The sequence below is a fragment of the Citrus sinensis genome, chromosome 2 (genome assembly GCF_022201045.2).
Source record: "Citrus sinensis cultivar Valencia sweet orange chromosome 2, DVS_A1.0, whole genome shotgun sequence".
Lineage (NCBI taxonomy): Eukaryota > Viridiplantae > Streptophyta > Magnoliopsida > Sapindales > Rutaceae > Citrus > Citrus sinensis.
The window spans coordinates 20,136,620-20,153,618 of record NC_068557.1 but is presented as its reverse complement, the minus strand read 5'-3'; the positions used below and the strand labels follow the sequence as shown (position 1 = coordinate 20,153,618).

Here is a 16,999-nt window from a genome sequence, read left to right as displayed (position 1 = left end):
TGTTGAATGCTGTTTTGATAGAAAGTTTTACACACAATATATGATCAAATAAAACACGGAGGAAAACATCAAGCTATATATTCAGGATCATCTTTTAGAAGCAAGCTTCATAGAGCGAACAGCAGCAAAGAGGAAAGAGGTTGCACAATTTACACAAATTACATTATCAGAGTTTGTGTGTGTGTGTAGTGAAAAAACAATTACAAGGTCAGCTAGCAATTCTTGGATGAATGAATATCAATAAATTTCATAGTGCAAAAAATAGATGTCCATTAGTCTAACAATGTTCATTTGTATCTATTGCAGAAGTATTGTTGATCACTTTCTTATCATCTTTAAATGAAGCCGTGGTCTCCTTTCTTCTTAGTTTGAGGCAAACACTACTTCTTCTTTCCCCTATTGGCGTGAGGATTTTCAGTTGGATACCCTATAAATTAATAAGAAACAAAGATTACGATAATAGATTAAAAGGATAAAGAAGAGAAAGAGGGAGATTGGTTCCTTTGATTTGTATACTATTCATGGTTACCGAACTGGTTATATAGGATTTGCTTCATTGACTTAAACTGTGTTGTTTTAATGCAAAAGTAGTTGATTGTGTGGGGAGCTTGAGATGGATAATGAATAAGATTGCTTATATGATTTTTTGATGTGGATTACTTGTGTCACAGCTTTTGATTGTAATGAAAGATGAGCAGCAAAACAATTGTGAATGTCGAGCTTATTGGAATTTGAGGCTGTAAAAATGGCCAAATATTTTAAGTTTTTTTTTTTGGTTAAATTTTGTAGTATGATTTATGAATCGGTAAAGATAAATGGGAAATTTACCCATTTGACCATTTTCCAACTTTTAAACATAAAAAAAGACCTGACTTCAGTTTTTCTTACGATAGCAACCATTTACAAGGTTCTTAGACTAAAATACCCCTAAAACTAAACAAATAAACCCCCAACTCCCAAGCAATAGCCGAATATCTCCACACACCACCAAAACACTTCTCATTTCACCTCTCCCACATTATCCAACTATCACTCAACCTCCCTTTTACCTATCTCACATTCATCAAACTAATATATTTATCCAAGTATTGAAGACAAAATCAAGCAACAAACTAAAAAATAATAAGAAGTTAAGGTTAGTATTTCTTCAATCTTTATCTTTTATTTTTTTGATTAGGTTTCATACAAAAGATTAGTTGCTCATTTTATTACAATGTGGGTACATTAAATGGTTAATGTGAGGTCATAGATTTATAAATTAGTAAAATTTCGACAAAATCCGACGGAAATGGGTTTTGAACGATATTGAAGATGAAACCTAGAATCCAGGCGACAAGTACCTGTTGCCCTGGCGACAAAACTATCGCCCAAGCTTAGAATGACTTGTTGCCCGGGCGACAGGTACGTGTCACCTGGATTTTAGTATTCATCACTCAGGCGACGAAATACTACATGTTGGGCGATCAGTGCTCGCATTGCCTAGTATACAATACTGTCGCCAAGGCGATAGTGCTGTCATCCAGATCACCCGAATTTGTTGATAATTAGTTATTTATTTAATATAGTTGGGCAACGCAAGCGTGTCACCCACGTTGCTTAGCCTCCCACGCCATGCATGCCCATTTGGTTAGGTGATGGGGAGAAGCCACCCGCCTTGCCCAAGCTTGACATGGCCAAATTTTAGGCAACACAGGCAACCATCCACATTCTTGATTGGCCGACACACCAACCTTCTCATTAACCTAAAAATAATTTTAAGTTTAGATCAATAATTTCTTAAAGGCATTTAAACAAACACTTGGTGTGCCATGTATTAGATATCTTAATCTTAGAAAAACTCTAATATTTTCATACCCAATACACATCCTAATGATTAATTATGATCAATGATGAATCAACCAGGCAATTTTAACAAAAAATTACTTTAAATTAATGAAAAAAATCGAGAAAGTACCTAAGCCGCCGAAACCCTAGGTGAAAGAACTTGCTGGAACGAAAATAACTCACACAAATTGCCACTACAAGTGAAGGAAATCGCCACTAGAAGTTAAGGAACTCGGCGGAAATCAAGAAATGCCGCAAGTGAAGGAACTTTGTGTGGGCGTAGTTGGGGCGATAAGAGATGTTTTTAGGTGAATCTTGGGTCAAATGTTTTGTTTGTTTTGTTTTGAGAATTTAGGGTTATTTTGGTCCAAGAGCTTTGGAAGTGGTTGCTATTGTTAGAAAAATTGGGAGTAGGGTTTTTTTATATGAAAAGTTGGAAAGTGATCAAATGGGTAAATTTCCCAAGATAAATTGATATTTCTTAAGGGTAGGATGGTCATTTACACTGTTTATAAACTTTGGCGCCCGTTTTTCATTGAGCTATTACCCTATAGATCTTCCTTAGCTTTGGTTTTAATGGTATAAGGGTATTTTGGTCATTTAATTTAGTCAACAAACGGTCCAATTAACGGTCCACTAACAACAAAGGAGAAAGTGGAGATACGCTGATACAATCTCTCAAAAGGAAGATACAACAAACTTTAGCGGAAGAAATGGAAAATTACCCAACATTGATACCATTGTTGTTTGTGTCAAGTTGACTGATTGGAGCTCCCAAATCAATAATGAAGTGGCACCTCTCTTTCGATAATAATATAATGACAATTATTAAAGAGAATAGTAATAATTGTCATTAAATAATAATAATAATAATAATAATAATAATAATATTATTATTATTATTATTATTATTATTATTACTTAATAATGATAATGGTAATAATATTTATAAAAAAAATATTTACTCTTTATTTTCTTAGTGAATAAATGCATAATTGTAACTAATGACATTTTAATAATTTTATAATCTATTTTTATCACAAGACAAAATAAATATATCAACGAAAATATAACTCATGCCAATTGTAATTTTAATAACTCAAGTAAATAATTTATTCTAATTTCCATTCCTTCGGTTGTTATCCATTTTGATTCCGAATCATTCCAATTTCTATTCATAAATAGCATACAAACGGAGGGCACAGTCAGTTCCATAATACTTCAATTAGACTAAATTTTAGTAGGAGTATTTTGCAAGTAATATTTTTAAAATTTTTATCTCTTGTGATGCGGTTCTCACATCTGATTTGTATAAGATGACGATGATAGTTTAATAAGTAAATTTTAATTTTTTGATATATTTTGCCAAAGTTTTGAAACCTATCTTTTAAAAAAAATAATTAATCAAAGTAGCATTGTTGGTCTGTCAATTAAGCAACTTTATTTTCGCTTATTAAGCTTTGCCTAAGCTGTTGGGAAAAGAAAAAGAAAAAGAAAAAGAAAGTGTATCTAGGCCGTATCATTTCAATCCAATCATTGACAAGGGCTTCCATTTCCAGGCATGGATAAACTTTTGTCGAATATCTTAAGAGTCTAAGCAAAGCTTTAGTTTCCATTCCTATCAAGCAAACCAGTGCCTAATTGCCGCATAAATAGACAAATTTAGTTATCATTTTCAGATCCAATAATTAATGATAGACAAAGCCATTGTAACTTTTTAAAATGATGAATTAAAGCTCTAAAAATGTACTCATTTATTCATAAATACTTCTTTTATATAAAAGAAGTATTTTTTTTGTGAACAAGCAGCTTACATTGCACTTACAAAACAAAGAAAAAAGGAAAAACAGAATGAAGCTTACATCGCATAAATGTAAGCAAGATTATTTATTTATTGAGATACAGATACAAATTTATTATGGAGCTTCAGTTTTGAGGCTCGGTTTCAGGCTCCGTATCAACAGCCTCACCAGCGTAAGTGCAGCACCTGCAGCCTCCATGATAACCATGTCCACAGCAACCGTAGCGGCAGTGGCCACCGCCATGGCCCCCACCACCGCCATAGCCCCCACCACCGCCATAGCCCCCACCACCTCCATAGCCACCACGGCCACCGCCGTTATAACCTCCACGGCCACCGCGGTTATAACCTCCACGGCCGTCCTCAATTTCATGTGTCTCTGTGGCCTTATCAGCTGCATGTGTATTTACAACGTGTTACATAATAATATTAGTAATGATTAATGTTAATATTTATTTATCTTGATATTATTTATTTTGAAGAATAATAAACACACGTTAAATATGTTGTTTATCTAATATCCCTATGGCTTATTATGATTAGATATTTTAATATAATGTGCAAAAAAAAAATCCATGAATGAAACATAATAGTTAATTACAATTAACTCAGTGTTATCAAAGTGCAGATTTGAGACTAAATAGTGCTATTTAGTTAGAATACTTCATTAAATTATTATAAAATTTCAAATTTGTATTTTAAAATATGTTTTTATAAACTAGACAACCGTTTGTTATATAAGCTCACCCTTTTCGTTGTGATCAATGGAAGTCTCGGCCAGGTCTCTGGCTGCTACCTCGGAAGAGATAAGAAGAGCAATGGCCATTAAAAGGCCTAAAAGAAGGAACAATTTGGAACCCATTTTTCTTTTTCTTGCTTGAGAAAACTATCAATGAAGGATTGGAGAAGGATGATGAAATTTGCATTCTCATGTTCTCTATTTATAGTGGGAGGGCTCATCAGGAAGAGTATGATGAATTTATGAGTCATGACCCACAGTTAGTTGGCTGTTGAAGATCTACTTGTAGAAATTATTCAATCTTTTTAATTGAATTTGTCAGTACTGGAAAATCTAATGTTTTCACCTACTCTCAAGTAAAAGAACGAGGTCCATTAATTATGTCGGCCAATGGATTCATACTAATACTTGGTCCAGAAGTGGCCAAGTGTTTATTAGGAAAAACATTTCATATTAATCGAAAATAATTATTAAATTAAAAAATTATTAATTTTTAAATTAATTTTTGAGTATAAATTTGTTACATACACTTTTACGACACTTTTAACTAATAGTTTTTTATTTTTATTTTTTTAAAAATCACGTAAGTATTTAATATAATTACATTTTCAAGATTTAAATAAAAAATTTTAATTAAATTAAAATAATCTTTTACCAATTGATTTACGCGCGTATTAATAACTAGTAGTTGTTCGTTTTAAAACATGGCACAATGTCTCTGTAACTCTTTCATCAGTGTTGGACCCATAGTCACCACTTGTTATTGGACACTAGTAGTACGGAAAATGTCGTCTTTACAATGCGATGATTTTAAGAGGCAAGATTCAATCCAAGCCGTGAATTGGGGATGAAGCCACCCTGTCATGATAATTGCGACGGGTAATTTTTAAAACTTCCTTTTGAGTTTTGGACTTACTATAAGTAGATAGTAAAAATTTATTTATTTGTAAAAAATCTCTTACCATCAGTTAATTTTAACATTGACCGTTAGTTAACTGTGCAAAGATAATATTACCCTTAATAATAGTTTACAGACAAAAATAACTAAAAAAAAACTAAAATTATTGGTTATTTTACCCTTTTTAAATTATTGATATTTTCTTAAAGTTCTTATAAAAAAGATAAAATTAAAAACTTAAAAAATCATCTTTAAATTATTGATATTTCCTTAAAGTTCTTACAAAAAAGATAAAATTAAAAACTTGAAAATGAAATAGTCATAATCTTTACCTATGATATTGTAAATCTTTGGAATTGACAAGGATAAAATTATCAAAAAATAAGATTTGTGCTTTTCGCGTTAATAATTTTAATTTTTTTTAGTCAGTCTATAAACTATTATTAAGGGTAATATTGTCTTTGCACAGTCAACTAACGGTCAATGTTAAAATTAATTGACGGTATGAGATTTTTTATAAATAAATAGATTTTTACTATCTACTTGCAACAAATCCAAACCTCAAAAGAAATTTTTAAAAATTACCCTAATTGCGACCCCATATGCGCGACCTGTTAATGTCAGTCACCCACTTGTACAGTTCTTCTCATCACAATTGACTTTAAAGCCACGGCGTCTACAGTCTGGATAGGATAGAGCTAATTTAACTAGAGAACGCGATGAGTTCAATAATGCCGATTTCGTGTCATGTTTCATTCTTCATGGCATTTCGTTATTAATAGGGGCGGCTCAACCTTTAGCAGACTTCAAGCAAATTGTTTTAATTATGCCAGCTTAAAAATTTAAGATAAAATATATACATTAATTTTATTATAAAAGTTATCATTTCAAATCAATTTTTTTATATTTTTAAGTTATAAAATTATTAATTTTCTTTTTAAATTTTACTAACATATCTTTCTCAAATGATAACGTACTATAGCCTATCTTAAATAAGTTTTTGACAATTTAGTTTTGAAAATTTTTATTTTTTTTGCAAAAGTATTTTTATCAATATTATAAACAATTTCCTATGAAAAAAGTACACAATTATTTTAGAAAAATAAAAACAACACCCAATGAACATAGTAATATTTTTCATAAAGGAATCAGACAACTAAATAACAAACTAAGTAAGAGGAAAATGTAAAGGTAAAATTTAAAAATTTGAGACAAAATCATTAATTAAACTTTAATGGTTTTTGGTGTTAAGCATTAACCAATGACCATGAAAAGAAAAAAAATAAACGTTTGATTTTTTTTGTAAAACATTATTACTAGAATTAGAAACAACAACTGATGAAAAAGCATACAGTTATTGCAAAAATTTAAAACACAACACCCGATGAATACAAGAATATTTTCATAAAGAAATAAGACAACTCAACAACAAAATTAATTAAAAATAGAGTAGAAAGATAAAACCTGAAAATTTAATATGAAATCACAAACTAAGTTTGATGATTTGAGGTTTTATGACTATAGAAAATATAAAAAAATAAACTGTTAATTCTTTTTCTAGTAATGCATTTATGGTATCATTGTTTTAGGAGAAAATATTGCTAACAGGTAAGTTCGTAAATGTAGGTTTTTTTAAAAAAAAATAGAGGTAGGAATTAACAATGTTTTAATTAAAATTTATTAATTTAACGTTACACAGAAATTTTATAGGAATTAAAACTATTAATTCTAGAGAGAATTTATTGGAATTTTGATAATTCATTTAAGAAAAGATAATTATGAAGCACTAATAAAATAAACTAATCATGATTGAGTTAGTTAGAACTTAGAAATTTATATATTTTTACTATAAAATAATAGATTTAAAATAAATATAAAGCCTTAATCTATAATAGGGTCTTAGTCAACCGTCTAGTTGTCTAGAGAAAAAGCCACTCCTATATAATTATCAAGTGCAGATGCCTACATTTTTTTTTAATGTGAACACGCTCTTAAACTATGCGGTTTAAAAAAATTAAAAATAAATTCTCTTAAATTCCACAATTTAATATCGTGTTTACACATAAAAAAAAAAAAAGAGCGTCCATACTAGAGAAAGAGTCAAAGAGTAATAGTGTGTGTGTGTGTGCGTGTGTGTATTGGGGATAATTTAATTATTGAGAAATTAAGGTGGCGTTTGTTTTTTAACTTAATGACTTAAAGTGACTTAACTTAATTAATTAAGTTAATTAGAGGTGTTTGTTTTTATAACTTAATGAGACTTTTTAGATAATTTTGACTTAATAAAATAAGCCAATTTTTTTAGCTTTTTACTTAATGGAGAAATCTGAATTAAGTCAATTACTTGTTAATATCAAAAATATCCTTGCTTTATAATTTATTTTTCATGTCTATCCCAAACTCACCCATAGACATTTACCCCACATAAAAATATCCATATTTTTTCTTTCTTATATTATATACGATAAAATTTAAAATTTATGATATTTTATATATTAAAATTCTAAAATAATTATGTATTCACTTGAATATAGTTTTGCTTATAAATGTTAAAATATTGTGGTATTTAATATATTATTTATTTGACATTCAAATTTAATAAGGATACAAATGTAAAAGTACATATTTTTAACTTTTTAAGTTGAAAAAAAAATAATTTAATACTTATTTTTTGAGATTTAGACGAAAAAATAAATATATTATTCAGACTCAAACATTCAGATTTATTCAGAATTCAAACTAATTCAGGTTTATTCAGATTTTAGACAAAAAAATAAACGCCACCTAAATCAGAACCAAAATCTCTAATTTCGGAAGCTAATAATAATTGGTTAACTGATTTGATAGTTAAAGATTTGCAAGTAGTGAAATGTAACGTTTATTAATTAATTTTTTGATTTAACATTTATTCGATCAAAGTCATCTTATGCTTTAGTTGATTATCTGATCTAATATTTGTGTGTGATAGTTGATCTAATCGTACGTGTGTAATCAGTTGATGTCGAAGGCAATACTTGGATATATTAGCTGGAGATAAGATCATCGATCCTTATGTCGTTTAGCACGAAAATGAAGTGCACAGCATATCCAAACATGCTCCTTTTGATTAGACTTTTCACATTTTCATGATCCTCCGACATCTAATCGCATTGATTTTAGCTAAATGAGGTGGCTACTTTTCTTTTTTCTTGTTTCCAAAGAGTGAAGAAGATTCTGACAATGCCGCACCCATCATATTAATTGGTACTTTAAAAACAAAGGCCCTAAGGTATTTTGACGCTTAATCCACTATATTAATTAAAATTTTATGTTAGTTGGTTAATTGGAATTACTAATTGCATATTATCGAAAAAGAAATTATCATAAAGTTTTAACAATCTTTTAGCTTGTAACATTTTCAAAATTAAACTGAAGCATGTAACACTTACGAACGAGTTCTGAATTATGGCAATTAACAGCTACAAGAGTTGGAGTGAGTTTTGAAGAATAAACAAAGACTAGGAAATAAAGTCACGGCAGAGATCAACATGTGATATTTTGGAGTCTTTCCGAAAATCTGCAGAAAAAAATATTAGTATAATATTCAAAAATTAAATAATAACTTAAAATATTATATAAAATAAGACATATATGTAAATAAGATAAAGTAATAAAGATAGTGCTACATTAGAGATGCCCTAACGATGCAATTTGTGTTATTGCCCGATGCAATTTGGGGAGCTACTGTTTTGGTGTCTGATCCCAGTGCTGTGATGGAGGCCAAAAATGTTTAGCTGCGATGGAGGCTTGTTTGCGAGAGTTCAATGGAGGCTTCTTCAAGTGATGTGGCTGCGATGGATGCTTTCTCAAGTGTTCGAAATGTTTGTTACTTTTTTTCTGCTATTTGTATTTTCAAAATTTTAAATTTTTGGTGAGACAAATTTGGTAATCTTGCGAACGGAAAACTGATCTCAGTCCTCCTTGCGAATCACTCTTTCATTTCTCATTTACAAATTGAGATGGATCTCATGATTTTTATTTTAATTTCCATCTTTACTAGACATAATAAACGACATTAATAATTTTAATTTCTTAATCTGAGAAGTATACACACAATTAGAGAAGTATACACACAATTAGAGATGCAGTTGTTTCAAATAGCATCCAGATATCTCTTGAGAATTAAAATTCATTAGAAATTCAAGAGCAAAATCTTTGTGAACTCAATAATAGGTCTAAGAAAAATCAAAGAGTTGGCTTAATTATGAGAGAGAGATTTTTCCAGCTTGCAGTCTGTAAAACACAGCCCCTTATAAAATGAGTGGTTGGCACACCTTTAATTGCTTGTTGGCCCACCTCTAGTTGTTTCAGCTTGGATGTACCTTACATAAACTGTAAGGTAGCAAGACCCGAAATATGATGAGATACGTTCTTGCTCTGAACAGAAGCGTACGTCATGTATGACGCAGATCGAAATGACATTGCTTTTTTGCATTGACGTTGAATCCAATTTCATTAACTGACGTGGGGACTCCATGCACGTGATAACCTGATGGGACACAATATTATTTAACATTCTTTGCATCTTTTTCAATTTATCAGCAGCCTTCGCTATCTATAAATAGGGCGAAGCTGCAATGTTCTTGTCACCGCGTCTCAAGTAACATCACAGTGATAAAATCAAGCTTAGTAACTTCTTCTTCTTAAGAGAAAACAATGGCTTCATCTAAGATCACTTTGTTTTTTTCTTACTTGTTTTCTCTTTGATCTTGTTCTTTTGCCATCTCTTCAGATGATCACTGAAGTGAGTAAATCGATTGGGGGAGAAAAAAAAGTAATAATATAGTTATAAATTTTTTTTGTACAAACTGATATATCATGACTTAATTGGTTGGATTAGATATCGTTTAGTTCACACAATTTATTTTTAATTATTTTATATTTTTATTCAACCAATAAATTAATATCAAATCAGTTTGTACACAATAAGTTTGCATAAGAATTTGTGGGTGTTGATGCGAGATTCTAGTTTTCTGCTCGTCCACGACCAAGAGCTCTCCTCAACTAACTCGTCCATGACCAGAATCTCTCCTCGTAAGACTTCCTCTCCGCAGACTCCTGTGTACACAGAGACAGGTCAGAGCACGCTAGGTATTTTCCCGGCGTAAACCCTCCGACGCTCAAGTCAAAAACGTACGTTTTTCCTTTCTGGGAAACACGGTGATGGGTGTCGAAGCCAACAAAAATAAATTCCTACTCTAAATAAATTGTGTATAGTGATTGAGTAGGTTCGTGTCCACAGAGATCGGTAATTATTTAAATCCTTTTGAAACGTAAAACGTAAAATGGGGGAATTGTTGACAATAATAAAAATCAAATTAAAAATAACAAGAATGCAAATTAAAGTTGTAATTCAAATTGGAGAAAGCTCTGGTTGAAGGAATTAACTCAGCTTGATTCGACTACTGATCATTGATTCAAATATAGATTATTATTACTCATGAATAGACCGGTTATAGCTACTGAGACCCTCTAATAGCCAATCTCTCCTTAACTAGTCGATAACCAAGGTACGACCGTTGGTTATTTCCCTAATCAATAGACAACCCTAGATACGATCATAGAATTTAATCAATTGACAGCCTGAAAAACCAGAGAGACCCAAATCTTAATCAACACATATGATGATTCATTTAAATTAGATTGTTTATTCTCACAACACAACTCTCTGCTATGTTATTTGTCACAAACATTAAATTCTTCATACGATGAATCCTTTAATTGACAATAGATTAAGTTGATAATAAAATAGTGGCCAATTACCTAATTAACAAACATAATCATGAAAATAATTCAGAGAATAAACAAATACCCAAAAGTAATAAAACAATTAAAGCACAAGAAAGATCTCACAGTAGTGATGAATCAAAGCTTCATTAACCTTCAACCAGAAAAATGGGTTTAGTTCCTCATAGAGAGAAGAGAAAAATTAGATCTAGGGTTTCTTTTTCTCCAATCCAAAATCCCCTTTTTTTCACAATTGATTCCTCCCTTAAATACTCTCTCTCTCTTCTCTTTTAGAGTTCTATTTAAAATAAAATACTAATATCTAAAATATTAAATTCGTAATTACAAAAATAGCCAAAAATATAAAACACGTTAAACTAAAAACTGCAGGTCCGCAATTGACAGCACGCGCCCACGCCTTATCAATAAAGTTCTTCTGCCGCTCATAATTTCTCCAAGGGAACAATCATCCTTAAACATCATCTTATAGCTCAATTTTATCATCAATCAATAGAATTGCACCTACAAAAGTAAAACATAAGTAAATCACTATTATTAAGTGCAAAACATTGATATTAAGGGAAGTAAATAATGCAAAACTAGTGCATAAATTGCACTCTAACAAATTCCCCCACACCAAGATGATGCTTGTCCTCAAGCATATAACTCAAGATTAATCCCAAATCTCCACTCAATTCTTATCTCAACTCATCCAAAAATAATTTTAAGCAAGCATACCTCAAGAAATTAAGTCGATCAACATTCGAGAGACAAGGATTTTAAAGCATAGAATCTCATAAGATAGAATAAGAACATTCAACCACCAAGAAGATCCATTCAAAATTCAAGTGCAACAAGATTTAATAGCCCTCTCAATGACTTCACTCCATGCACTCAAAGTGTTTAGGGTATCATTTATGCACTCAAATCAAATCAAAGAATGCTATTACCATAAGCTTGCTCATATATCACATCTCAATCCACAAAACATGAATAAAATGCAAAAATCTAAGGGTCTTAAAAGGGTTGTAATGGGGTTAAATAGGTTAAATGAAAAAGAAAGGTCTATGAAAGAAAAAGGGATCAAAATGAGAAGAATGAACTCATTGAATGAACTTATGATATCAAAATGCTTATTTCTACTCAAGTCACCACGAATGCAAACATTTCTTTTTCTTTTTCTCTTTTTTTTTTGATTTTTTTTTCCAATTTTTCTTTTTCAATTTTTTTTCTCTTTTTTTTCTTTTCTTTTTCTTTTTTTTTTGTTTGTTTTTTTTTTTTTCGAATCAAACAAAAGAAACGAACCTTGCACAATTGAATTCAAGCATAATGCTTGTTGATCTAATTGAGAAACTTTATTACAAGGTAGAAAAAGCAACAAAATATATCCACACAATGAGTCCAAAAATCTCCTTAAATTGAGGCTCAAAAAGAAAAAAAATGGTTAAGTAGATGGAGAGAATTAGATGGGTAATGGTTAAGGCTCAAACAAAGGTAGCAAATAAAGGTCTTCGGGTAAAGAAAAAGGAAAATGCGAGAATAGAAAAATGGTAAATGGTTTGCCCTTATCATTTTAATGCATAAAATCCCGTAATGTGGCTTCAACATGCATAATAAAGCAAGTTCTAGAATAAACAAACTAGGATTGATATTCACATAACAAAAATAATTAGAGCAAAGTGGTTGCTCATAGGCTCAAATCCTCACAAAGTTGGTAAATTTGCCATCAAATCATGTACACTCTTCAAATGAATCAATCATCAATAGTGGTGTAGAATGAGATGAAGGTATGAATGAGATATAAAAGGAAAGGTAAAAATGATAATAAGCGAGAAAGATGTATGTAGTAAAAAAAATGAAAGATAAAATGTGAGTGATGAAAGAGTATGATAGGGAAAAAAAAAATAGATGTAAATAATTTGAGATAGATGGGAAAAAAAAAGTAGTGAGAAAGAAAAGAAAAGATAAAATAATAATATATAAAGCATACTAACTCCAAAATCATTTAAGGATGAGTAGAGTGAAAATAAATGAGTAGAGTGAAAATACTACTTCCAGACATCAATAATGCAAAAATCCCTCCCCCACACCAAGAACTTACATTGTCCCCAATGTAAGATAATCAAAGCTCACATAAAAATTAAAGCGTAAGGATAAAAGTTTAAGGGCAAAAAGAAACTTCCCTGAATTGTGAGCTTTGATCCACATAACGTCTATGGGCTTGGCGGAAATGGTGGGGTAAATCCCACACTCTCGAAGTATGCGGCCAAATTCTGCTCCATCTTGTCACGGATTTCGATTCACGCGGCTGGAATGCAGGTCGTAGGCTGGTTGCGGACTATTGCTGCTCGACTGGAGCTTGCGGGTACACGGTTGCTGGTTCAGTTGCGCGCGGATGGGACTGATGCTGCGAACTGGTGACGCTGGATCTGCGTGCTGCGGCTGTTGCTGCGCGCTGAGGGATTGCTGGTTGCGCGCTGGTGATGCTGGTTGCGTGCGGGATGCTGCGCGCTACTGGGGCTGGTTCTGCTGCGCTAGTGGGTTGCTGGATCTGCGCGCTGGGGTTGATTGCACGTGAGAGCTGGGCTGACGTTGGTTCTGCGCGCTGCTAGGCAAAGGCTGGATCTGCGCTCGCGGGTTGCTGCGTGGCTGCTTGGTGAAGGCTGAATATGCGCACGCGTGGGATGGAGCTAGCTGCGCGCACAGTTGCTACTACTGCTGCGTGGGCTGGTTCGCGATGGTGGATCGCTGGTGCTGCGTGGCTGCTCGGTGAAGGCTGGAGAAGAAAACCAATTATGTGAATTAGGGATTTTGTGAACAGTAAATTTTTTTTTTTTCGTTTTTTTTTTCAAATAAAAAAAATATATATATATAAAAGAAAGAAAAGAAAGGAAAAGAAAAAAAAAGTTTTTTTTTTTAATTTTCAAATAAATAAATAATTTTTTTTTTATGATGAACCACTTTGAGACACAAAAAAAAAAAAAAAATTTCAGAAGTACTTTTCTAATAAGCACGTGGGCACGCCTTAAAACCATTTCACGTTAAAAATCACAGAAGTATTTATTAGTTAAGACGTGGGCACGCCTTATCAAAAATTTTCTTCTGACCAAAATAAGCAAACACATTATTTTTTTTTAAAAAAATCTGAATCAAAATTAAAAGAAGATATGACAAAAACCAAAATAAATAAATCATTTGGGTTGCCTCCCAAAAAGCGCCTTTGTTTTATGTCTTTGGCTAGACACATTTATGCATCAATCTCCATAATTGGGACTCTCGAGAGCCACATCCTCCACGATATTCACCGAAAAACCTTCATAAAAAGGTTTTAAGCGATGACCATTAACCTTAAGAACTCTGTCAGAGGTCGGACTCCGAATCTCAACTGCACCATGAGGAAAAACATTAGTAACAATAAAAGGTCCAACCCAGCAAGAACGTAATTTACCTGGAAAAAGTTTAAGTTTAGAATGAAAAAGAAGAACTTTTTGACCAACAGAGAACTCCTTTCTCAAAATCATTCTATCATGAAATGTCTTCGTCTTTTTCTTGTAAAAAAACTTCCTGCACTATAGAGTTAATAACATCTACAGAGAATACTGAATGTTCATCACTATGATATTTCATGGCATCATTCATATTGAATTCTATAACCTCTCCATCAAACTCCATAGTGAGAGTCCCTTTATGTACATCCATTTTAGTCCTAGCAGTCTTAAGAAAAGGTCTTCCTAGCAAAATTGGGACAGAATTAGAGGAGTTATCATCTTCCATATCAAGTACATAAAAATCAGCAGGAAAAACTAACTCATTAACTTGTACTAAGACATCTTCTAATACCCCATCAGGATATGCATTAGACCTATCGGCTAGTTGAATTATCACGCCAGTTTCTTTTAATGGACCAATATTCAAAGATGAATAAATAGAACGAGGCATGACATTAATAGAAGCTCCTAGATCTAACAAAGCCTTTTCAATTCTAACACTACCAATTTTACAAGGAATAGTAAACATACCTGGATCCTTGCACTTAGGAGGTAGTTTCTTTTGAAGAACTGCTGAAATATTCTCCCCCATGTGAACTTTTTCATCTCCTCTTAATTTTCTCTTAGAGGTGCATAGTTCCTTAAGGACTTTAGCATATCGAGGTATCTGTTTTATAGCATCTAATAAAGGAATATTTACCTCAACCTTGCGAAATGTCTCAAGGATGTCTTTCTCTTGTTCCTCCTTTTTGGATTTTGCAAACCGGCTTGGAAAAGGAGGAGGTATCACAATAGGTAGGGGTTTCGCTCTAGTGGGTTGCGCATCTTGAGATTGAGGCATCAATTCATTCTTCTCAAGCTCATCTTCTACATACTTTGTCACTTTCTTACTAGGCTCTTGCAACTCTTTCCCACTTCTAAGGATGACAGCACTAACGTTTTGCTTTGGATTCACATCAGATTGTGAAGGCAATCTCCCTAATACTTGAGACTCCAGACGGCTCACTGTAGTTGCCAATTGACTCATTTGGTTCTCCAAGTTCTGAATGCTTGCTGTAGTTGCCTGTTGAAATTGTTGTGTGTTAGTCGCAAGTGATTTAACAATTTCTTCGAGAGATATACCTGACTTGGAGTTTGACTGTGGAGGTGCTGGTTGTCTTGGTGGATACTGTTGTGGGAATCTTGACTGCCTAACTCCATAGCTAAAGTTGGGATGATCCTTCCATCCTGGATTGTATGTTTGTGCATAAGGATCATACCTCCTCTGAGGCATGCCTGGAAATCCTCCAACTGCATTGGCTTGTTCAATGGGTTCTTCTTGAAGTGTAGGACACATATCAGTTGAATGACCCATATTGTAACAAATACCACAAGTCTTCACCTGTTGCACATTACCTACAACAAACTTTTCCACAAGAGAAGTGAGTTTATCTAAACGTTGTTCAACTGAAGAAATATTTACCTCATTCACCGTTCTTGAAGTGGCATCTTGCCTGCTGCCAAATTGTTGTGCATTGGCAGCCATATTTGAGATCAACTCCCTTGCTTGAGTAGGGGTCTTGTTCACCAACACGCCTCCACTAGCAGCATCTATCATACTCCTATCCATCAATGATAATCCTTCGTAAAAATATTGAATAAGAAGTTGATCAGAAATTTGATGCTGAGGACAATGGCACACAATTGTTTGAATCGCTCCCAATACTCATACAAAGTCTCCCCAGGAAGTTGTCTGATCCCACAAATATCTTTTCTGATGTTGGCAGCTCTTGAAGCAGGAAAGTACTTCTCGAGGAACTGCTTCTTCAAACCATTCCACGTTGTAATCGATCCAGGAGGCAAGTAGTACAACCAATCTTTAGCTAGCCCATCTACAAAGAACGGAAAAGCACGCAGCTTAATCTGCTCTTCAGTCACGCCTTGTGGTCTCATACTTGAACACACAACATGAAACTCCTTAAGATGTTTATGAGGATCTTCACCTGCAAAACCATGAAACTTGGGTAATAAATGAATAAGACCAGACTTTAATTCAAAATTTACCTCCAAGTCTACATATTGAATGCAGAGTGGTTGTTGATTCAAGTCTGGTTCAGCTAACTCTCTAAGAGTTCTTTCTACAGGTGCAGGTCTATCCATCACTTGTTCTTCTGAATCGCTAGATGATTCAACTAAATCAGGCACTGTATCTGTTTCAGAAAGTAAAGGCGACGAGGATCGTTACTTAGCTCGCTTCGTCTGCTGTCTCAGCTAGCGAGCTGTCTTCTCAATTTCAGGATTAAACGAAAGTGTACATGTACGAGAAGAACGAACCATACACCAAGTAAAACATAAAAAGGATTAAATAAATGACACCAATCCCCAGCAACGGCGCCAAAATTTGATGGGTGTCGAAGCCAACAAAAATAAATTCCTACTCTAAATAAATTGTGTATAGTGATTGAGCAGGTTCGTGTCCACAGAGATCGGTAATTATTTAAATC

The 16,999-nt window shown here is 32.8% G+C and overlaps 1 protein-coding gene, 1 long non-coding RNA gene and 1 other non-coding gene across 3 annotated transcripts; 1 reads left to right on the top strand and 2 right to left on the bottom strand.

Moving 5' to 3' along the window:
* On the bottom strand, positions 1–2,575 carry LOC107175723 (uncharacterized). The gene is made up of 2 exons (XR_001507235.3): positions 1,955–2,575; positions 1–427 (listed from the first exon to the last, which is right to left on the bottom strand). It is a non-coding gene; the product is annotated as an uncharacterized LOC107175723 (long non-coding RNA).
* A 979-nt stretch (positions 2,576–3,554) lies between these two features.
* LOC102625227 (glycine-rich protein-like) lies at positions 3,555–4,551 on the bottom strand. The gene is made up of 2 exons (XM_006469498.3): positions 4,373–4,551; positions 3,555–4,019 (listed from the first exon to the last, which is right to left on the bottom strand). The coding sequence occupies exons 1-2, from the start codon at positions 4,485–4,487 to the stop codon at positions 3,751–3,753; spliced, it is 384 nt and encodes a 127-aa protein (XP_006469561.1). The 5' UTR covers positions 4,488–4,551; the 3' UTR covers positions 3,555–3,750.
* Positions 4,552–16,171: 11,620 nt separating this feature from the next.
* On the top strand, positions 16,172–16,277 carry LOC127900485 (small nucleolar RNA R71). The gene has a single exon (XR_008052668.1). It is a non-coding gene; the product is annotated as a small nucleolar RNA R71 (small nucleolar RNA).
* The last annotated feature ends 722 nt before the right edge of the window (positions 16,278–16,999 follow it).

Bases quoted from the DNA above. Each gene is read 5' to 3' on its own strand.
- LOC102625227 (XM_006469498.3), bottom strand. From the start codon at position 4,487: ATGGGTTCCAAATTGTTCCTTCTTTTAGGCCTTTTAATGGCCATTGCT. The intron at 4,020-4,372 runs GTGAGCTTATAT...ATACACATGCAG, and splicing joins CATTGATCACAACGAAAAGG to CTGATAAGGCCACAGAGACA.